The 24,590-nt window shown below is 40.5% G+C and overlaps 1 protein-coding gene across 8 annotated transcripts in view; it reads left to right on the top strand.

Annotated features, from left to right (window-relative positions):
* The window catches only part of MLPH (melanophilin), an 80,238-nt gene that overhangs the window by 14,781 nt on the left and 40,867 nt on the right, over window positions 1–24,590 (top strand). For 6 of the 8 annotated variants that reach the window (XM_075180381.1, XM_075180378.1, XM_075180379.1 and 3 more), the window contains exons 2-3: window positions 6,187–6,346; window positions 13,625–13,846. In XM_075180381.1, the coding sequence (XP_075036482.1) occupies window positions 6,237–6,346; window positions 13,625–13,846 (332 nt within the window). In that variant the 5' untranslated portion in view covers window positions 6,187–6,236. Of the gene's footprint in view, window positions 1–1,941; window positions 2,044–5,309; window positions 5,818–6,186; window positions 6,347–13,624; window positions 13,847–24,590 lie in introns of those variants that run through there. The other 2 variants (XM_075180374.1, XM_075180376.1) reach the window with 2 other exon arrangements.

Below are 24,590 nucleotides of genomic sequence, written 5' to 3'. Positions count from 1 at the left end.
GCCACTCCCCCTGGAAATATAATATAAATTGATATAAATTGATTGAAATATAACGTATAGACACAGGGCTGATGCAGAGTGAGTGCTATGCCAATTTGCGTAGTGAGACTACTCCCCCACAATATATGTCCCAATGGCAGCATACTGACCTTTAATACAATTAGGGGGGCGTGGGTATCCACTGTGAGAATTGTGTAGTGTATCTTGCGTAAAATCACTCTGCACATGCCCAGAAAAGTGGCCATATGCATATGTGCGTATAACAGATTTACGTCATTTTGGCGCTTACGCCCACTCGTGCCTGAAGAGGTGGGAAACTGTAAGGTAGGGATGTTCTAATATAGTCCCTAGTTCAGTTTTTGTGCAATAGGGAACAGATGCAGATCAGGACATTGATGCATACACGCCTGTCCATGCCACATTATTTGACGGTGGTCAAGGATTGGTGACAATAGTGGATGATGATGATGGCTTCTGCCTGCAATAGCTAACAGCTTGTGATTGGCTGTTTGAGAATGCTCTATTGATGCTGATAGGTGCATACTTTGTTACACATGTGTAACCCCTGGGGATGCTGCAGTTGAACTTGAGCACCCAGGGGCTACTAATCACATTTGCATCAGTAAGAAAAGAGATGGATATAGCTATTTTCCAGTCCAGGAAGAGAAACTACATTTCCCACAAGGCGTTTGTGAAAAGGGGCGGAGCCTAATAAGACTGAGAGAGAGAGAGAGAGAGAGAGAGAGGAGCATCCTGGGAGAGACTGAGCTGTGTGACCAGTCCAGATAGGTGACCCTAGGCAGAAGGGCACTGGATTGGTGGTCTGAGCAGAGAGAACAGACAGTCTGCAGAGATATCAGAGATCAGTGCAGTCCTGAACACAACCTGCTGGAAGTCACAGTTTGAAGCTGTAGGAGGAGGTTTGCATGCACCTCTGAAGAAGGACATTTTACAAGTCAGCCATTTTGGAGATAATCAAGTTCAGACCTGTGACACACACTGGTGCAGATAAGTTACTGGTTATTTTTACCTATCTGTTTATTATTCATGTGGAGTTTGGACTATATCTGGCCACAAGGGCTGAAGAGTTAGGGATAGATGGGTGGGCAGGTAAATGTGCTACAGGAGGGTTTGCATACTGTCACTGCTGTACCTTACTACAAGTGATTTAAAGACCTCTAAAAGCTGCAAGGTGGACATATGCTGCTTCCATGCCATGCTGCATTCATACAGAAGGGCCCCAACTTGCAGTGCACTGCTCCATTTGTGTGGCATGTTTGAATACTGCTGATGTGTATCTTTGCATACTTGCCAACTCTCCCGGAATGTCCGGGAGACTCCCGCATTTTGCGAGTGTCTCCCGGACTCCCGGGTGAGTGTGGCAATCTCCCGATTTCTGCCCACTTCACTAGGAAGTGCCCCACTTCCTAGTGAAGTGGGCAGAATTAGGTCCCAAACGCCACGATTCACCAGGCCAAAATGACGCGATTTTTGGTGCCCCGCCCCCTCACGCCCACCTCCACTGGCAGGCTCCCGGAGGAGAGCTGAAGAAAGTTGGTAAGTATGTGTTTGGCAGTACATTGTAGAGCTATAAGGAAAAATATATACATTAACCCCATGAGATATTCCTAGTATCAGGAGCAAGTAAGGTATCTGATATATTTTTCCAGTGTATAAGGCTGTGACAATTAATGTTTATATTGTATGCTGTTAATGTTATTGATTTATTGCGAGTTATTGTCTTAACTTGGTGTTCATAGTAAAAAGTGGTGCTCCACTTTCATCCACACTGTCTTATTACTGTATTGTATTGTTCGTACTATTATTTCAAATTATACCAAAGTATATTTTTCTATAAAATCACAAAGCTGCATTTAGGGTTTTCATTTCAATGTGCCTGGATGGCTTTTGCAGCACACAGTTTGTCACAGAGTGTTAATACTGGGCAGGGGTTTTCCCGAATCTCCTCCTGGTGTATCTTTAGAACACCCCCAGAAGAGAAAGCAGCGATTCGGGTGGAGGCACTGAAAACCAAGTACCGAGGTGAGAAGCATCTACATCATTCAAGATATATATACACCCTCACAATGCATAATACAGAAGGGGTGTTACACATGCATATATTATGCTTCTCTGTGCATGTTTAACTTTTTTTTTGCACATATGTGAGGCGAAATTTTTTGTCCTGGGTTAAAGAGACTTTTATTGTAGTCTGATAGCGAATACATATTTTACAAACAAAACAAATGGTTATAAACTTGGGCATAAGTGTCTGTGATGTATGCCTGCCCTGAACCAGGCCATTTGCTACTGGTACAGATCACCTATTGGTTAGAGCTGCAGTCCAGATTATTGTCATTTGGTCACTAGCACCCTTTAGTTTGTTCTTCTCCCATATGCTACTGGTACACACCTATATGTATATTGCAGCTTTGCAGATTTTTTAGAGAACGATTTGGGGAGTAATTGTAGCGAACTCTGCATCAGCCCCACAGTACTTTATAAAGAAGATGTACAGCATTAATTTAATATACTACTGTACATCAATAAGGATATTTCTAGTTTACTTTAACCTGTAATGACAATGCAAACACATAATAGTAATATTCCTACTGGTTAGGTTATTCACGGATATAATGATAGTATAATGACAGCAAATAACTAATAAATTTCCTTTTTTTTTACTGACTCACTAAATTAACTGACAGGTGGCAGCAATGATATCAATGTGTTCTGCCATAACAAGATATGTTCAGGATCTGCCCCTACTCTTACTGCAATGTGATGACCTGGGTGCTGGAAAAAACATTTAGCTAGGCAATTAGCCACCATTTAGTTATCTTGTAAGACAAACTGGAAAAGGAGCATATGCAAACAGTGTGTGTAACAGAAAGCCTTAAGGAAGACGCATAGCAGGAAGGAACTAATAGGACGTATGCATAGCATTCATTATGTCAAGTAAGCTATTGTTATTTTAATGCGATGTAACACTCGCAATGTACTCAGCCCTGTGCACAGTTTTCTCCTTAACTGGTTTCTCCACCAAAAAACTATATGTTATTATGAATATGTGAAGGGACTGTTAGGTTAAAATAGTATACATAGTTTCCACACTACAAGCTCCCGTATACTCTTTCCAGCAGTGAACTGGTTAACATACTCCTCTTCATGGAGGTGAGTCTAGCTGGCAGATGAAGTGTTCACTATAAAGGTGCACCTGTATAATAACCCCGACATGTGCGAGCCATAACAAGTTCACCATAGTGAAGACAATTCAGAAACCCGTGAAAGACAGACATGCATAGCACCAAGTTATCAAATTGCTACAGCGATACTGGCATGGAGTGGTAAGGGTTAACTTACCACTATGCCAGGCCAGTCTCTGTAGATATGCACAATTGAAAGCCAGCTAGCCAGCTCGCTCATGCACAGTGGATCTGGAAGCTCAGATTTTGGCTTATAGTTTAAAAAAAAAAAGGAAAATATTTATTTAAAAAAATATATAAATATTTAGAAACTTTCCTTTCAAACATTGAAAAAACACTTTATTCAATACATTATTCTTTAAATGATTTTCTGCTGTTATGGCCATCCTGAGATATTGTTTGGGTAATAGTCCTGGCTTCCAGTTCCACTGTGCATTTGTGATCTGACAATGCCAGGTCATGCATGCCCATATGAAAACAGGCTGGCTGGGGAAGTGGTAAGAGTCCTCTCTGGTATCAACAGTGAGCTGAACATCGCTTGGCTGCCCCAGCGAAATTGTAATGGTAAATTGCTGTGATCGGAAGTTTTCTATCGCTGTGATAAGCACCAATAGGAAACTTCTCCTTTCGCTGCTTGATGATAACTAGACCCCTAAATATTAGTATGAATAAAAATGGGGATCTCCTTAGTGCTGTGCTCTTTTGTCCATGCCAGATAAGAGCACATGATTTTTCCCCGCAAATCTATCCAATGCATAACCATGGAGATATCTGCCAAATTTATGTATTCCCCAACCATGCACAATCATACCAATTGAGAATTTGGCCATCTCATTTTGCTCATTGATATCAAGATATTATTAATGCCATTTGTTTTACAGGGAATCAATATTCACTCTTAAATTCATATTCTTCAATACTTAAAGGAACCCACGCAAAGCATACAATATATACAGCATACAAAATCACTGGTTAATTCTCATGCCTTAGGCAGCAGTGAATTTTGAATTTCAGCTTTCTGACACATCTGTTGTTAAAAGATTTGATTGGATAGAAGCCCAGCCATCCAAACAGCTCTCTAGACAGCACTGAGTTGTTGAAATTCTAAATTTTCCTGCCTCCTTCATTGTTCAGGTGTTGGAAGATGATATTGATGGTGTATGTGCCAGACACCCACTGCTAGTTGAGGAGTAACTTTAACTCCGGGTGAAGTTGTTCCTTAAAGGAGGATGGATTTAAAGTCCCTCCACATCATATTGATTCTGTCTGTTTCGTTATCTTCTATGTAAATATAATGTCCTATTTTTGGTCTACTCTTGTACGGATGTTAAAACATAAGGCCTGATGGTAAGTTGGATTTATGCCCATTTACATAGCATATAATTTGCAAATTTGTAATGCACATGCCCACAAAATAAGTTGCTCACATATGCACGTATGCAGATTTACTCGCATGTGCCACTTGCAACTGGAGAGAAGGGAGGATGGAGCGAAGAGATGGTCTAACATAGGCCGACAACAGTAAGTGTGTGGTCATAAAACTGCAACAGATGCAGACCCGCACAGTGCATAAGGGCTGTTGCAAATGTTGATGACGACGACGGTTGACAGCACTAGCTGCTTCTGATTGGATGATTGCGAATTCACCTCTAAAGCTGATAGATGCTTTCTTCATTGATTGTGCAAATATTATATGAGTACTTATTTTAAAAATAGTTTTCTGCTACTTTTATTCATACGCAAGAAGGAATATTATATGTGCAGTATTATAGAGGTTTTTTTTTTATTATTTAAATCAAACATAATAGTGAATACATTTTTCTCTGTGAAACAAATGTTAATAAACTTCACTTGTGCTTATGGCCTGGTTGTATGTGGTTGTATGTGGGTGTATGCAGTGGTCGAAGTGGGCTGCCACTTCTCTTAATGCTTTCATTGTACATTTTTCACTTTGACCACTGTGTATAAGTTTTTCTGACGTGACCCTGGTGTGTATGCAACTTGCAATGCGTACCCCTCAGCATATGGGTGTAAGTATGCTATGATTAAGAACTTAATGTTTGGATGCATATGTATCAGATTCAGCCTTATAATGTGTATGTACCCAGTTTGATAACATTGTATATTTTTTGGTAATTATTTAATGCATTAATTAAAATAACTGCACCAATAAAACCATTGAATAGTTACATAGCCACACTTGAACATTTATCCTTTTGCTAAAAATATCCCTATAGAATAGAATAGTGCAATAAGAAACATTTCCATAGTTCATTCCTTGTATAAAGCTGTTTTTCATCCATAGCAGAATCCTCAGGCAGCACACAAGTTTAAGACAAGGGCAATGGAACCACATTTTAAAGCATGTGGCCCCGAGGTCTGTGTGACATGGACAGTACAGGAAAAGCATATTGCGTTTAATACACATCATTTAAACTGACAATAAGACTATTGACTGAAGGAGGGATGTTAGGGACAAATGCTATCATCAGACATCAGCTCCCAGTGGTATGACCATCAGCTGACTGCCCAGACACAGAACTTCTCTGTGAAGTGTCTCACGCTTGTTATGAGAAAAAAGAATATCAGCTCCTTACAGAGTGCAGCTAAAGTGAGAAATTCAATAAAACATTTTGAAAGAAAGTTTATCTATGTTTTTTAACTTCTTTACTATAATGTGGTCACACCACCCTCCACCATTTTAGTCAATAATAACCAATTATATACTCTGATAACATTGTATTATTCAGCATACTTTATCAATTATATGCAGTGACATTTCATTTCCTGTTTTTGCTTTTTTTCTATAGTCATTTTATAGTTTCTTCTCTCCAGTTAAAAAAATAAATAAATCATGTGACATTATATAAGCCATCTAGGTCAAGATTTCAGTTATCTGTAACTATCTTGTACAATGTTCCATGTGATAGACAGGCATGTGTTTTTCAGTTACATATTTCCTCTCTTGTTCCTGCTGCAGGGATCCTGGCCGTACATTTTAGAGCCTCTCTGCACACTTAGAGGACTAGCATGGGGAGGAAGCTGGACTTATCCAAACTTAGTGATGATGAGGCCAAGCATGTATGGGAGGTTGTCCAGAGAGACATCAGTCTGCGCAAGAAGGAGGAAGAAAGGCTTGAGTGAGTAATCCATGAAGCACATACAGCATTATACATAATAATATTCTTGCTCCAGGATCACATTGGCAGAAGAAATTACTGGCACCAGCAGCCCTACTAGTCATAAAATCATTATTGTTTTGTGGGAGTAATTGGTGCTTAAACAGTATACTTAAGCAGTGCTGGTTATGACTAAGGTGAATTTACTAAAATGTGATATTATTAGCAAGTCTAAAATCACACTGTTGAAGTCTAGTTTAGCAGATATTGTACTGATTTGTCCATTGTATCGTATGAAATAAAATATTTTCCGATGCAATCTCTGTGGTTCCAAAGCACAAGAGTTTTATGCGCAAAAAAGAATACAGGGCAAAGTATTGCATGCATATGTCTGCGTGGTTGCCACCAACAACAAGCTTCTATAAGAACGCTCTGGTTTACAAAGCCAGAGATGAACAATTTATACACTGTACAGTCATAAAAAGCAGTGACATCACAAAGATACACAGATACAGTATTAAGGTCCGCATTCATTGGTCGATGGGTCATGACCTCCCAAGAACTCGAAGCCCCATTGACTGATTCCTCTGGTCATCTGTCCAGGTGTCCTTCCTCAGGCTCCTGTCCCTGGACCTGTATAAACTGGTTCTTTTATGGCATCTCAAGAGTTGCTGTTTGGTGTATTAAAAGTAATATTAGTTATACCTAGAGTTCGCCATGTGCGAACTCTAGATTGTATGTGAAGTACACTCCGGCTATGGATATCGTAGGAGTGTACTAATCAGTGTTTTTATATGCTGTGGTTTTATCTATCTCTGGTACGCGCATCTCGCTGTTTTTATATGAAAAAAGTGTATAAGAGATAATGCACCATAGAAGCGCCCCTCCTTTCTAATTTCATCATAATTAACAAAATAGTCAAACATTTCTAACAGGATACATATAAAATATATGTGATGTATTGGAATTTGCTCTGGTACAAGGTTCATAAAAGTAAAGGCGGTGTTTGAGGCAAAGAAGGTATTTGTCCAAGGACCAAGCTCCAGGGAGGGGTTCATTGTTTTGTTTATCATTTAAATGTTAGGTTTTTGCCAGTGACATATTAAAACTTGACTATTATCATTCGCATGATAGATCTTGCTTGACCAGGGCATTACCAATGGCATATTCGACTCTGCTGCCCATTACGGTACAGATAATATCATATTCTCATTTTTACTATACATGATGTTGGAAAATGCAGTAAAACAGTTATATGATGTATTTTTCAATTAATCCATTTAGTCCAGATACATGAAAACATCACTAGAAACCTTAAGATTTTGATGTTTAGTTTCCAAGAAAACAGACACTTGTCTAAGAAGAAAATCATCTTGAGTTATAGATTTCCAGCGGTTGATTTCATACATAAGTAAATTGGCCTTGAGCTAACAGAACAACGTGTACTTTTTTGAGGGCTCCTTCCTATGACCCATTTTGTCTAACTTCAGCCCTGGCGGTTTCGGGACAATTATATCTGAATTACTTCCTGTACAAATAAATAGCTTGTGTATTTCATATGTGCTCGGGTTAAAATTGATAACTTGGGAACCTTGTAGTGATTACATATCACAAAATATTCATGTAATAGAATATGCAGCAAATGAATATGTCTGTAGACAATGGTAGAAATAACAGGTTGGTATCAATGAGTATGAAATATGTGAAAAATTGAGGGATAGAAAGTAAATACCTAAGTATTCCCTTACCTCAGAACTCATCCTACTAGCCAAACAGAGTGCCTGCTCCACCTTGCTCAAACCCCAAAAACAAACAGCTCTAGGTATGTGCAGGTAGAGCACAGTGATTAATCTGACTGCGGGCTAGAAAACAGTGCCAACACCGAACGGCTGCCAGAAAAGCTTCCACTTCTGCTTCCATTACAAAATAAATTTTTACAGTAGATAAAAAATGACAGAATAATATATTTGGGGGAGGGCAGTAATATCCCCATTCATTTCATATAGGTCTGCGCTAAAAAAAAATGTTATATAACAATAAATCTTAAAATAATAAATAGGCTGTCCAATGCAAAAGCATGGTTTTCCCAGGGAATAATGTGGTTATTATTGGTGGGGACCTACTTTATATATATCGGGCAAAGTGAAAAAAGCCTGATAACCAGCAATAAGGCCTTTCAGCCTTTGACAAAGCAGTCCGTGTATCTCTGGCCATAAAAAAGTTTGTACTCACCTAGCACAACTATCCTTTAGTATAGTAACACCAATCAGTGTGTAAGAACATTATTACCATGCCAGATGTGTCCCAAGAGGCTGGGGCGGGGGGCAGGGGGGCAGATGTCCCCCGGGCCGGACCCAAAAACACTATTTTGGGCCGGCCCTAATTTCACTTACTCGGTGGCTGGCCGCTTCGCTGGGACCTTCTCATTGGCCTGCTGCCAGACATGGGACGTGATAGGTGCCGTCCCATGTCAGAAGACTGCAGTGCAGAGCGCATGGCGTGGATAGAACAAGGTAAGTGCGGGGCTGTGTGTATGTGTGTCAGCAGCATCTTGTATGTATGTATGTATGTATGTATGTGTGTGTGTGAGCAGCATCTTGTATGTATGTATGTATGTATGTATGTGTGTGTGTGTGTGTGTCAGCAGCATCTTGTATGTATGTATGTATGTATGTATGTGTGTCAGCAGCATCTTTTATTCAGCAGCATCTTGTATGTATGTATGTTAGTGTGTCAGTGTCAGCAGCATCTTGTGTGTGTGTGTGTGTGTGTGTGTGTGTGTGTGTGTCAGCACCATCTTGTGTGTGTGTGTGTGTGTGTGTGTGTGTCAGCATGTTGTGTATATATATATGAATATGGGGCCAGTATATTGTGTGGGCGTGTGAGTGAGGGGCCAGTAAGTGAATGTAGTGTGTGTGGGGCAGTAAATGAATATAGTGTGTGGGGGGCCAGTAAATGAATGTAGTGTGGAAGGGAGGGGGGGGGGATCTTAATATAATGTGGGAGGTAGGCTATTAATTTAATTGTGGAGTGCAGGTGGGGGGTAATTATTGGGTGCTATTTTATTTGTGGGGTGATGGTGGGGCAGTTTCACTTAATAGTGGGGCCTATGAATTTATAATGGGGTAATTAGACCTTTAATGCTGGGGTGGTTTGGGAGCTATTTATTAATTGTGGACTGGTTGTGGAAATGAGGTCTATTTATTAAATGTGATTATATTTTTTTAATGCCTGTGATTGTTGTGGGAAATGGTATTATTTGTTAAATGTAAATGCTATTTAAATTATTGTTGGGGCTGTTTGGAGGGAGGGAAATAGGTTTATATATTAAATGTGTTTGCTATCTAATGTCAGGGTTGGTTGGAGAGAAATAGATCTATTTAGCAAATGTGAATATTATTTTAATGTTGTGGCTGGAGGGAGGCCTAATTATAAAACATGGGTGCTATTGATTTAACATCGGGACTGGTTGGAGTTTTCTAAATTTCATGTACCCATTTCTTTTTCAAATAGGACCTCCAACATTCCAGGATCCAGACAACCAGCAAATGAGCTAAAGTAACCAGCAGCCACAAGTGGTGACAGTGACAAGACAGGTAGGAGAGAGCAGGACAGTCTGCCAACTGTCCTGAATCTGGTGAGACAGTACCGAATTTGGGTGACTGTTTCGCTTAGGAGTTGGGGGGTATGTCCTGCTTCACCGTGTACTGCTTGTGAAGGCAGAACTGCGTGCACCTAACAGTAGTGCACACAGTATTGCCTGTGTATTTGTCTAAAATGATAACCATGCTACATCATAGGGAGTTACCCTGTCTAAAGTGCCCAGGCCCCCCAGAGCCTTAATCCAGCTCTGGGTATATATATATATATATATATATATATATATATATATATCATACTTACCTACTTTCTTCAGCTCTCTTCCGGGAGCCAGCCAGTGGAGGGGGGCGTGAGGGGGCGGGGCGGCCAAAATCGCGTCATTTAGGCCCCGCCCCCTGTGACGTCATGACGCAAATTGCGTCATTTGACAGCGGGGGGCGGGGCTAAACGCCGCGATTCATCGGGAATCGCGGCGTTTGGGATCTAATTCTGCCCACTTCACTAGGAAGTGGGCACTTCCTAGTGAAGTGGGCAGAATTCGGGAGATTGCCACACTCGCCCGGGAGTCCGGGAGACTCTCGCAAAATGCGGGAGTCTCCCGGACATTCCGGGAGAGTTGGCAAGTATGATATATATATATGGATTAAGCAACATTAAAATAGCCTCTTTTTATATAGATAAATATATATTGTACCAAAAAACCACCCTTTAAGGATGGGCTGCTACTTATGGGCCGGTGCTGTGTGCTTGCCCTGCCAAGAGGGGTGACATAGGAAAACGCCTTTATGAAAGTTGTGGAATGCTATTCCTAAGATTTGCCTGGGATTTCATCTTACTGATAAGGCTCATTGATTTGAGCTTAACTTACTGTAATCAGTAAAATGTATGTGTCACACACATGGCAGTGAGTCACAATGAAAGATGTTGATCTATAACGTAAGTACTGCACAAAATATTTTTTTCAGGTTGGTTCCGCTGTAATCTAAAAGCAAATGACTGATTTTAGAACATTAGTAGAAACAACAGTAGAAACAATAGGTGGAAATAGACAAACCCAGAATAATCACGTCTTTGTAAGTATACTAGTTTAATAGGCCTCTTATATTTGTGCTTTTCTTACTACAGTCCTGCTATTTATCACAGGAAATCATTATTTCAGTGATTATCCTCCTAGGATTCAGATGAAACTGGATTTTCAGGATTGGTGAAAAGAGATGAATACGGTATAAGGTTTTGTAGGCATTTGACAACAGAAGGGAAATCAAGGGATGTGTGTTTGACTGAGAAAATATCGGGCCTGATTTATTAAGGAAAGTAAAGAAATAAAAGTAAAAATAATAGTAACTTTGAACCTTGGCAAAACCATGTTACAATGCAAGGGGTGCAAATGACTTTATTATTTTGCACATGAGAAAAATACTGGCTGTTTTTTCATGTAAGATGCAAATACTTGATAGCTTAATTTTTACACTGACATTAAATGCATACTTGCCAACTTTTGAAAATTCATTTCAGGGAGAAATTAAAAACCATTGTGGCGTGCCCTGGTCCGCCCACTGGGCGTGCCCCAGCTCAACCATGGTTGACAACTCTCCCGGAACATCCGGGAGACTCCCAGAATACTGGGAAATCTCCCGAACTCCCGGGAGAGTACTGTAAAATCACGAATTTACCAGCGAAGTTCGCGGAGGAGTCCTCTTTCCAAACTGCGCATGCGCCGGTGATGTAATCGGTGTGATGACGCTACGCACCTAATATCCCAGAAAACCCCGGCCATTGTGGAGCACGGAGCTCCAACGCCTAAGCAGCTGAACTGGTAATGTTATTTACTTTAACTGTTAGGGCTAGATTTACTAAGCTGCGGGTTTGAAAAAGTGGGGATGTTGCCTATAGCAACCAATCAGATTCTAGCTGTCATTTTGTAGAAAGTACTAAATAAATGAAAGCTAGAATCTGATTGGTTGCTATAGGCAACATCCCCACTTTTTCAAACCCGCAGCTTAGTAAATCTAGCCCTTAAAGTTTAAAAGTAAATGACATTATAACTGAAATTGCATTTGGGACAGAATGTCTACATAATTCAGCTTTCAATTCACCCTAATGTATAATCCCCATGTCATGCTTTCTTATATTTCTTTTACACACCACAACCTGGTACAATTGTTAATTTAACTATTGTACCAGGTTGTGGTGTGTAAAAGAAATTTAACAACTCATGACATGGGGATTATACATTATTGTGCAGTGAAAGCTGAATTATGCATTATGCCCCAAATAAAATTTCTGTTATTATGTCATTTACTTTTAAACTTTAACAGTTAAAGTAAATAACATTACCAGTTCAGCTGCTTAGGCGTTGGAACTCCGTGCTCCGCAATGGACGGGGTCTTCTGGGATATTAGGCGCGCCGCGTCATCACGCCGATGATGTCAACGGCGCATGCACATTTTGGAAAGAGGACTCCACGAACTCTGACGGTAAATTCGGGATTTTACAGTACTCTCCCGGGAGTCCGGGAGATTTCCCAGTATTCCGGGAGTCTCCCGGATGTTCCGGGAGAGTTGGCAACCATGATTAAATGTTGATCTAGGACAGGCTTTACCCCAATTATAAATCTGTCCTCACAATGCAACATGGTTTTGCCAAAGTTCAAAGTTACTAATTTTATTTTGCTTTACTTTCCTTAATGAATCAATCCCACCATGTCTAACAGATGTCCTGTCCTGGTTCAGCCGAAGGCTGTTGACTAGGAGCCTCATTTCGTGCTAAAAGTAACTACAACTAACACCACTATAAGGCATGAGAGATTTGTCTATACTAGCAGACAGGCCTTGCAGAAATTCGAGGGTATATGGTACAGATGGTTTGAGTCTCCATTCTATCCTGTGTCACCGAGTGCAGATGCTCCCTGTGCATAGGTGTCTGGTCCCCGCAGATCTTATAATAAATGTTTGAGTCTAGATGGTGATTCCTTATTTGCAACTTTTCCATGTATGAGCATTTACGATGTACTATCCTAAATAAGTATAACACATATATTGTTGCTTTGCTTTAAAGATGTCTTGTACATTTAATAATGACATGTATGCGATTATTTTTTATTTTTTTTTATTTTAATGTTTGGTATGTTTGTACCTTGGAAAATTCAAATAAAAACACTGAATTTAAAAAAAAAGTAACTACAACTACATTTTGGGAAGCCATGATGCGCTGCAGGTGGCTTAGTGGTTAGCACTTCTGCCTCACAACACTGGGGTCCAATTCCCAACCATTGCCTTATCTGTGTGGAGTTTGTATGTTCTCCCGTGTTTGCGCGGGTTTCATCCCACACTCCCAAAAATATATACTGGTAGGTTAATTGGCTGCTATTAAATTGCCCTTAGTCTCTATGTCTGTGTGCGTCCATGTTAGAGTATTTAGATTGTAAGCTCCAATAAGGCAGGGACCGATGTGAATGAGTTCTCTGTACAGCGCTGCGGAATTAGTGGCGCTATATAAATAGCTGCTGCTGATGCTGATGATGAAATGTGCATTCAGATTTAGAGTTGGGAGGGAGGCATGTTCTAGCTTAGTGTATATTCCCTGCATGCAAAAAAAGTGCATGTGCACCCCTTGCATCGCAGCATGGTTTGTCCAATTAAAATATGCACTATCAAGCTGGATTTGAAACTCCTAGGTCCTTAATTTTCTATTTTGCAGGGATCTGAAGGAAAAGCTGGAAAAGGAGAGCAGTAAAAGAGAGCTCCTGTCCAATCAGAGTCATTTGAACAACACCCACTGCATGCACTGCCTGCAGCCATTCCAGTTCCTGCTCAACAGTAAGCGCCAGTGCAAAGACTGCCAGTTCTTTGTGTGCAAAAACTGCAGCCGCTACAACAAGAAGGAGCATTGCTGGGTGTGTGACTCCTGTAGGGCCACCAGGTAGGTGACATGTGTTATCAGTGACATAAATTCAGTATTATGTAACGATTATAGATGATTATGTAACAGAAATCATCATTGACTGTAGAAAGGTTTATACTGTCGTTCGATGTGCTGTGCTGTGAAAGGACTGTAGGGGACCTGGTGGGAAAGTTAAGGGGTCTATTTACCAAGAGCCTGCTAAAAAAAAATTTGCTGCCTAGTAAAGTAATAGAAAATTATTTGCCCCACAATTATCATTACTATGTCACCAAGGCAGCTTCCGCGGTAAGACTGGTGTCAGTCGTATCGCTCGCCATGCGAGTACCATGTCTCTCTGCGCATGCATGAGCCAGAATGCCATTTTCACTGGATTTACGGCTTTTCCCTATTTGATAAATAGACTCCTAAGTATTTGTTCCTATGCTTTCCTAGTAGCAAACATACTAATGGGTTTTTCTCAGTTGTAAGACCCACCTATGTGCCTGGCAACCCAGATGGCTGGTACTATTGTGTCTTGGTGTCTTGTTTACTGGCATTTACATATGTTGTATGTGCCAGGTTTCACAATACATAGTTTTAAAATCATTAGGTTGTCATATGGATTAAAAGGTGGTTATATTACTCTCAGTTATCTACAAGGTGTGAGTCGCTGTTTAAAATCAAAGCTGATTTAAAAAAATGTGTATAAAGTTATACTCAATACTACTGGTAGGATGGAGAAACCTAAACTGGGTCCTTCCTTTCAGAGTCAACGCAGATTCCATACAGGTCCATTGTTTATGGAATCTTAGCTGCATAAAACAGTGACATACAGAGTATTTCATAATGTGATCCAAGGAGTACACTGCTATTGATCAGAGATTCTCATTATACTTTTATGTGTTGATTTATGCATACAAGCCAATGCTCATTGAATGGTCTGGGAAATCCAGTCTTCATGCCACTTTCCATTTTGGTGACAGAAACTCTCTACTAATACTGTTGGTAATGCTGTTGTTGTTACTGTTCAATAACAGCTATTATTGCTATTATCGCTGATAGCGATCTGTTGCTTCTCCTGCAGGAACTCCAGCAGCTCTCTGATGTAGTATTACCAATGACAATGAACATGATTCAGTATACAGAGCAAATTTCCTGCATTCTGCAGTGATAAAACAGCAGATAAGTAGCAGAGAGCAAGTAACAGGGTTTTAGCTAAAGTCTTCTTTTTACTAACCACCAAGAATGAGCTCTGATTTGTACACTAGCCACGATGAAAGTGAGGTCAGCATTACATACTAGTCACTAGAATTGATTGTAGGGACAACTTTACATTCTATCTACCATGTGTCTGCTTTGTATACTAGGTACCAAAATGATGGGGAGTTAGTACTGTGCACCAGGCATCAGAATGACTACACCCATAAAGTGATTAAGCCATGTCCATTGTTTTGCAGTTCATACTTTACAAGATTCATTACATTGTCACATAACATTTTTCTCCCTCTTACTCAAGTCAGAATTTTGAAATGCCCGTTAGTAAAACAATCATAATGAATAGTGTGGCTTACTTAACAATGGGAGAAAAGTCCTTTTTCTAGTGAAATCCCCCATTTTCACCAGATTTAGGGTTTCTACCTATTAAGCAAAGCCTCGGGCATTGCTGGAGATAGCTTTTACCAAGTCTCTCTGGTAAAGGCTTCTCCATACAAATCATAGGTAAGCCTACTTACTGTGGCCGGAGACACAAGTACCACCTCTGACCTCTTATCGCTATGGTAATGGCAGGGGCTCAGCAACAGAAAAATTATTGAAATAAAGTATTTTTTCATAAATTAAATATAAACAAAACATGTATTTTTTTCTTTCTTTCTCTATTCTTTCTTTTAAAAAATTAACATAATTTTTTTAATCAAAAAAAATTGGGAGTTCAGGCTTACAACACCACTGCACTCTGCTCCCCTTGCAAAATTTGAATAGCAAATTGGGATTAGAGAAGATTTTCTGCAGCTGCGAGAAGCAGAACTAGAACATCTTCCATGTCACTGGGCTTTGATAAATAGAGTCATGCGTCACCTCTAGACTGAGTCTATTAAACAGCTTTATTGTTATTATTATTATCTCTTTATTCATATAGCACCAACAAATTATGCAGTGCTGTACAATCACAGTTCATTAATTCACGGTGATCCCTGTGCTAGGGAATCATGAAATTCCCTACCATAGACACACACACACACCCATACACACACAATATATACATATATATATATATATATACATATATACAGTTTATATATATAAATATATACAGTGTATGTACTCTTACCTAGTTATCTGGAATTAGATTTGTAATCCATCTATTAAGTGCAGTAGTGTGCTCTTTCACCATCAATGGTAAGCAGTCTGAGAATAAATGGCTTCTCTTAACCCTTTATTAAACACTGAAAATACATTTATTTCTTATCATGTTCATTTAGTACTAAGATTACTGTGTACTGATCTACCATATTGCGAGCCTGAAAAATAAAGAAGGATTATTCACACAAACAATTCTAGTTCCCGTTTGCTTTGTTTAAATAGCAAACTGTTCAAAAAGTAATTTGCTTCCTGGAAGATTAATTGCCTTCTTGCTAAATTGTATATACGGTAAATATAGAGATGTATGCAGAAGTCTTGCCACATTTTAATGCGCAAAAATGATTTATTTGCTCAATTTAACAAAAACAAAACAAAACAAAAAAATATATATACAAAACAGTCAATGTGGGATATGTACTAAGTTATTCATTAATACTTTTTTAAGGCTTTAAAACTTGGCTGATTTGTTATTCCTTAAATTAAATTAGGTAAAGAGAAATTCCAGAGTGGAATAAATTATTTGACCCTTCTAATCTCTCTGGATGTTTTGCTTCCTTTCATCAAATATGGGCCATGGAGAAACTGAGTTCCAACTGTGAGAAACATATTTAAGAAATGGAAGTCAATGGGAACTGGTAGACCCGGAAATATGTCTAATAGTCTAGATTTAGTCTTAGTGGATGGAAGAATGGATTCAGCTATATCTCAATAAATCCTTAAATCCTTAACCGGCTAGCCAGGTCACGCATGTGCATATCCTGGCCAGGTGGTAAGTTGACACTGACCGCTCCAGGCCAGTTTTGCAACTATTTTATTGCCAAAGTGCAGCGATTGGTGATTTTAAAAATATGTAGTAAAGCGTGCCAAGCTCCCTAGAATCTCAATAGCTGTGCTTAAAAAGCCCAGGGCTCGGGGAGGCAGGGGTTTTCCAGACATTCAATTTTATTATTTGGCATCCCATCTGACCCAGGTGTCTGTAACCTATGCCCCTTACCAGTCTATAGCGTGGGTAGACCTGGAGGCCCACTATGTTGGGGTCCTCTCTATGGCATCACTCTGGGGCTTGACTAACATAGATAGACCACCAGCGGCCTCCTCTCTTCATTCTCTTAAATTCTGCTTATCCCTTTGGGATTCATGTTGGGTCAAATATAAATTGTCCTCCCCTATCTCACCTCTGACTCCTCTCTGGGGCAACCCACACTTTCCTCCTGGCAATTCTACACAGCAATTTAAACATTGGATAAGGGCGGGAATACGGGTGGTTTCTGACCTGGTAGTCAATCAAATTTGGGCCTCTATGTCAGAACTCCATCATAGCTTTGAACCGTTTCGTCCGCTTTTCTTTGAGTACTTCCAGGTCCGACACTTCGCCATGTCCATGCCCCCCCAGGATGTTCTTCGGGCCCCGACCTCCTTTGAGTATATGTGTCTACATTCCCCTATCACTAAAGGGATGATCTCCCAGATCTATAATTGGCTCATAGACTACACTTTCGATACTCCAGGCCGACATGAGCGGGAATGGGAAAGTGACCTGGGACCTCCTCCAGACGACTCATGCTGGGAGGAGATCAAGGAGGGGATTGCCAAGAGATCGATATCTGCACTAATTAAGGAAACAGCCTATAAAGTGTACTATAGGTGGTACTATACCCCTGATAAGCTGTCTCGAATGTTCCCTACGGCCACTCCGAGCTGCTGGTGGGAATGTGGCCATAGAGGTACGATGTTACATATATGGTGGACCTGCCCTCGCATAGTTCCTTTCTGAAACATGGTTCTTACACTTATAAACTCTGCGTCAGAACAACAGATAAGCAAGGACCCCTGGTCATTGCTTCTCTCTCGCCCTATACCTGATGAGAGCGCGCCCTCTAACAAGCTTATCTCCCATATCTTGGCAGCTGCTAAATCCCTAATAGCAAAACACTGGAAAGACCCTAGGGCTCCCTCTATGCAGGAGTTACGGTCCTACATAGGGCATGTCGCAAGCATGGAGAGTATAACGTGTTACCTTCATGATAAATCATATCATTTCGATAGGGTGTGGGCCCCGTGGTATTTACTAGAAAGTCGTAGCTGCCTATCCAGTGCGGCTCCCCCTTCTGCAGATGGAATATAGCTCTTGGGCCGCCTCCGGACTCACCAGGCTGGATAGGGCGACTACTGGTGTATAATGTTTGTATGCTATTTTTCTTTTTGGTAGTCAATGTAATTGTGTGGCTTAGCTTTTCCTAGCAATGTTCCAAGTTTGCTTAGTTACTTATTTACTTATTAGTGAAATTGTTAACAATACTTGTGCCCTTCTACCTCCCACCCCTTCTTTCTCTTTCCCCCTCCTCCAAACCGATATAAAAATATAAAACATAGAGGAGACATCTTGAATACTAATATTTTTATGTCAATCGTGTTGATTGTATTTTTCCCTGTTGTTTCCTCTTTAAATAAAGAGTTTTAAAAAAAAAAAAAATATGTAGTAAAATAATCAGCCTTATCAACAAATATTAGTAAATAGATCCCAATGATCCAAAACATACCTAAAAATCAAGAAATTACAGGAATGAAAGATGCTGGTTTGGGAATGGCCTTCGCAGTGCCCAGACTGGCACGTATTGAAAATCTGGAGGAGAGCTCAAACACAGAGTGCATGTAAGTGAAAGCCAAGAATATTTCTGAGCTAGAAGAGCTTCCATACTTGCCAACTCTTCCGGAATGTCCGGGAGACTCCCGAACTCCAGGTAGGTCTCCCGGACTCCCGGGAGTGCAGGCAAGCATCCCGCATACTGCAACTTACTTGTCAAAATGACAAGTCACTTTGTCCCCACCCCCAGCAACAAAGTAAAATTTTTGTCAAGGGGAAGGGGGCAAAATGATGCGATTGGCCGCCTCCCGCCCTCCAATCCTCGCCCCCTTCCGGAATTCACTTTTCAAAGGTTGGCAAGTATGAGAGCTTCTCAGGAAACAATTACTAAACTAAATGGAAATTTAAAAGTGTTAAAAGTAGCGCTACATATATACAGTAAAGTATACATACATACACAGGCATAGGGCCAAATTGGCAGAGTTGGGAAGTATGCCAGAATAGTTTCTGGGACAGTCCTATTTTATTCAGTATGGTGTATCAGTAGACAGTGATAACAGAGTTTTACACATGAATAACATTTTTGTTTTCATTTCACTTTACTCTGTGGTGAGTGCACAGAAGGAAAATATTTGCATGAGTATTTGCCTTCATGAGTATTTGCCTTCAGAGTGTAGAAACGTGGGAAGGGTTTAGTTGAAACCCTGTGATAGGAGTATTCTGAAGTTTACAGAAGGGTTAATACAGGTCACTTATTCTCAGACTGCTGCCCTTTGATGGTGAATGAGCACACTACAGCACTGATCTAGCTGTATTAGAGGGATTACACATCTAATCGCAGATAAAATACATGAGAGAAAAAAACAGAGCTGTGTAATTTTTGCTGAGTGGATTAGGCTATTTAGTAACATTTCTTTTTTGTAATTGAGTGTATTAGCATTTTAGACATGTGTCCTGGAAATTAGTTCAAGATTACGGTTTACTGGTGTAGAACCCCCTGCAGTATAGTCCCAGTCATAGTCCATTGAATCTGAGCTACACACAGCACTTTCATTGAAATCACTGGTATGTATGATACATTTTAGAACCCCCTGTGATATAAAGCTGTATAATAATCTAATGAAGCTATTATGATACCGCTATAGGAATGTCCTGCAGTGTTGAGATCCTGCTCTACACAGCCCAACCCCCTTTCCTATTTGTATGACTGAAGGAATGTGGGCATTACCAAGTGTTAGCTGCTCTCACATCTGTTGGTATGGCTGATTCCAGTCATTCTCTCCAATCGGGTTTTAGCCCCCTCAACTTCACTGAAACTGCCCTCACTAAGGTCACTAATGACCTCTTCCTTGCTAAATCCAAAGCACACTACTTGCTTCTTATCCTTCTTGACCTCTCTGATGCCTTCGATACCGTTGACCACGCACTCCTTTTGCAAACTCTCAAATCTATAGGCCTCTGTATTACTGTCCTCTTCTGGTTTTTCTCTTACCTAACCAACCGCTCCTTCTCAGTCTCTACACAAGTCTCTACATCCCCCCCTCTTCCCTTACCTGTTGGCGTTCCTCAAGGTTCCGTTCTTGGCCCCCTGCTTTTCTCCCTCTACACCTCCTCCATTGGTGACCTCATCCGCTCCTTTGGCCTCCAGTACCACCTCTATGCTGATGATACCCAAATCTATCTTTCATCCCCTGACCTCTCCCCTTCTCTTATGTCTCGTGTCTTCTGCTGTCTCTCGGCCATCTCATCTTGGATGTCCCAACGCTTCCTTAAACTCAATATTTACAAGACTGAACTTATCGATTTCCCCCATTCCAGGACTCTCCCACCTCCTCCCTCTCTATTTCTGTTAATAACACTACCCTTGTTTCTGTTCCTCAAGTCCGAAGTCTTGGGGTCATCCTTGATTCCTCCCTCTCCATCAAACCTCATATTCTGTCCCTCTCAAAATCCTGCTACTTCCACCTTCGGAATATATCCAAGATATGCCCCTTTTACACCACGGACGCTACCAAAACCCTCATTCACTCACTTGTAATCTCTTGCCTTGACTACTGTAACCTTCCTTCTCTGTGGCCTACCTGATTCTCACCTTGACCATCTTAAGTCTATCCTCAATGCTGCTGGACATATCATGTCCAGAGACACATCACGTCACCTTGCACCAAATTAAATCTGCCCCCTAGACAGATATAGAGTGAAAGAGCTGTGACTGCTATCTGAGTTACTTATATGAACATAAAAAGTAATCTGCCTTGTTGGTAATCAGAGTCTCTGGTTCACTTCAGGGGAGGAATGCAATACAATCTCTACAGTTTACTGATTGTGTTGGACTCACTTCCATTCTTGAGAACTCTTGACAATTCTAAAAGCAATCTGTCCAGTTCTCCCTGTTCTTAAATAAGCAACTCTCACAAAAGGATCACACAAAAGTGAGCTTGCCTATGAAATAACAAAGTGTAATATTGTATACCATCTACACATATTGGAGTGCGTGTTGTATTATAGCACATTCATATAACTTTCATTGTTGAATAAATGTAACATCTAGGAAAGTAATAAATTATCACCAGCAATTTGCATATGTAAATTAATGTTTAAACCCTTGCAATTCACTTTTTTCCTTATGAAAGGTCTATTAATACCAAAAGAATATTCTACAAGATGCCAAAAGTCTATAATCCAGATGCTGGTCTCTAATTGTCTTGCAAAAAGCTACTTTTAAATTACAGACAAAAAACTGACATGCTGCACTTAATAAATATGTCATAAAGTATTTCAAAGAAACAATTAAAGGAGTTGACAGTATAACATAATAAAGTACACTTTACTTATATAATGTTAAATCCTATACAAAGTTTAACAGAGAAACGAGATATGGGGGTAAATGTATGAAGCTCCGGCTTCTTCAACACCCGCGAGTTCGGTGTCTTCAGCGCTTAAATTTAAAGCAGCGCTGCCTTGTAAAGGTAAGTATCCCTTTACAAGGCAGCGCCGCTTTACATTTAAGCGCTGAAGACGCCGAACTCGCGGATGTTGAAGAACCCGGAGCTTCATACATTTACCTCATGATATACAAATTAGGGATGTGCACCGGCCACTTTTCGGGTTTTGGGTTTTGGGTTCTGATTACCTTCAGGTTTTGGGTTCTAATGGGTTTTGCCAAAACACCCCCCTCAAGGTTTTGGTTTTGATTTTGGGTTTTGGGTTCTGATTTTTTTTTTAAAAAGCCTAAAAACTGCTAAAATCCAGATTTATTTTTTCCCCCACTCCTACGCTCTTATTAACCTCAATAACATTCATTTCCACTCATTTCCAGTCTATTCTGAACACCTCACACCTCACAATATTGTTTTTAGGCCAAAAGGTTGCACCGAGGTAGCTGGAAGACTAAGCTAAGCGACACAAGTTGGCGGCACAAACACGTGGCCCAACACGTGGCAGGATCAGTGAACTTATATAGCAGTACCACTGGACTTATACGGCAGGATCAGTGGACTCAAACAGCAGTACCACTGGACTTATACGGCAGGATCAGTGCCTTGCTTGCAGTCTCCTAGGTAACGCAAATAATCTGTACAAATATGCACACAGGGGCATGGCCAGTAAAATATGGAACGCATACTTCATAGATACTACCATTGTAGCAGAGGGCTGTAAAACTGGAACATGAAAGCTAATCATAAATAGCTATAACATTAACTGTAACACAGATTAATAGATATTTACAGGATCTGGTTCATACTAGGGATGAGCGCGCTCGGATTTCTGAAATCCGAGCCCACCCGAACGTTGCGGATCCGAGTCGGATCCGAGACAGATCCGGGTATTGGCGCCAAATTCAAAAGTGAAACTGAGGCTCTGACTCATAATCCCGTTGTCGGATCTCGCGATACTCGGATCCTATAAATTCCCCGCTAGTCGCCGCCATCTTCACTCGGGCATTGATCAGGGTAGAGGGAGGGTGTGTTAGGTGGTCCTCTGTGCTGTTTAGTTCTGTGCTGTTTAGTTCTGTGCTGTTTAGTTCTGTGCTGTGCTGTGCTGTTTAGTGCTGTGCTGTGCTGTTTAGTGCTGTGCTGTGCTGTGCTGTGCTGTGCTGTGCTGTGTTCTGCAGTATCAGTCCAGTGGTGCTGTGTGCTGTGCTCTGTCCTTCTGAGGTCAGTGGTGCTGCTGGGTCCTGTGCTGTGTCCTGTTCAGTCCAGTGGTGCTGTGTCCTGTGCTCTGTGCTTCTAAGGGCATAGTTATTTCCCCAATATTCCCCTGTGTTTAAAAAAATAAAAAAAAGTTTTTTTAAAAAATACCAAAAACTACTTTAATATTTTTTAATTACCACAAAATTTTCACAACCAATCCTGCAGTATAAGCCCATTGGTACTGCAATATTACCAAGTTCACACATTCAGCAGTAAAAGTCCAGTGGTACTGCAATATTACAAAGTTTACACATTCTGCAGTATCAGTCCAGTGGTGCTGTGTCCTGTGCTCTGTCCTGCTGAGTTCCGTAGTGCTGCTGGGTCCTGTGCCGTGTCCTGTTCAGTCCAGTGGTGCTGTGTCCTGTGCTCTGTGCTTCTAAGGGCATAGTTATTTCCCCATTATTCCCAAGTTTTTAAAAAATAAAAAAAAAGTAAAAAATAATAAAAAATTTTAAAAAAAAAAAATATATAATAATTATAACCAAATTTGCAAAACCAATCCAGCATTATAAGTCCATTGGTACTGCAATATTACCAAGTTCACACATTCTGCAGTATCAGTCCAGTGGTGCTGTGTCCTGTGCTCTGTCCTGCTGAGTTCCGTAGTGCTGCTGGGTCCTGTGCCGTGTCCTGTTCAGTCCAGTGGTGCTGTGTCCTGTGCTCTGTGCTTCTAAGGGCATAGTTATTTCCCCATTATTCCCAAGTTTTTAAAAAATAAAAAAAAAGTAAAAAATAATAAAAAATTTTAAAAAAAAAATAAATATAATAATTATAACCAAATTTGCAAAACCAATCCAGCATTATAAGTCCATTGGTACTGCAATATTACCAAGTTCACACATTCTGCAGTATCAGTCCAGTGGTGCTGTGTCCTGTGCTCTGTCCTGCTGAGTTCCGTAGTGCTGCTGGGTCCTGTGCCGTGTCCTGTTCAGTCCAGTGGTGCTGTGTCCTGTGCTCTGTGCTTCTAAGGGCATAGTTATTTCCCCACTATTCCCAAGTTTTTTAAAAATAAAAAAAAAGTAAAAAAAAATAAAAAATTTAAAAAAAAAAAAATATATAATAATTATAACCAAATTTGCAAAACCAATCCAGCAGTATAAGTCCATTGGTACTGCAATATTACCAAGTTCACACATTCTGCAGTATCTTGTGCTACATATAATGGAGACCAAAAATTTGGAGGATAAAGTAGGGAAAGATCAAGACCCACTTCCTCCTAATGCTGAAGCTGCTGCCACTAGTCATGACATAGACGATGAAATGCCATCAACGTCGTCTTCCAAGCCCGATGCCCAATCTCGTAGTACCGGGCATGTAAAATCCAAAAAGCCCAAGTTAAGAAAAAGTAGCAAAAAGAGAAACTTAAAATCATCTGAGGAGAAACGTAAAGTTGCCAATATGCCATTTACGACACGGAGTGGCAAGGAACGGCTTAGGCCCTGGCCCGTGTTCATGACTAGTGGTTCAGCTTCACCCACGGATCTTAGCCCTCCTCCTCCTCCCCCCCCCTACAAAAAATTGAAGAGAGTTATGCTGTCAGCAACAAAACAGCAAACAACTCTGCCTTCTAAAGAGAAATTATCACAAATCCACAAGGTGAGTCCAAGGATGTTGGTGGTTGTCAAGCCTGACCTTCCCATCACTG

This window comes from Mixophyes fleayi, chromosome 7 (assembly GCF_038048845.1).
Source record: "Mixophyes fleayi isolate aMixFle1 chromosome 7, aMixFle1.hap1, whole genome shotgun sequence".
NCBI lineage: Eukaryota > Metazoa > Chordata > Amphibia > Anura > Limnodynastidae > Mixophyes > Mixophyes fleayi.
This window is presented reverse-complemented; position numbering and strand designations above follow the sequence as displayed.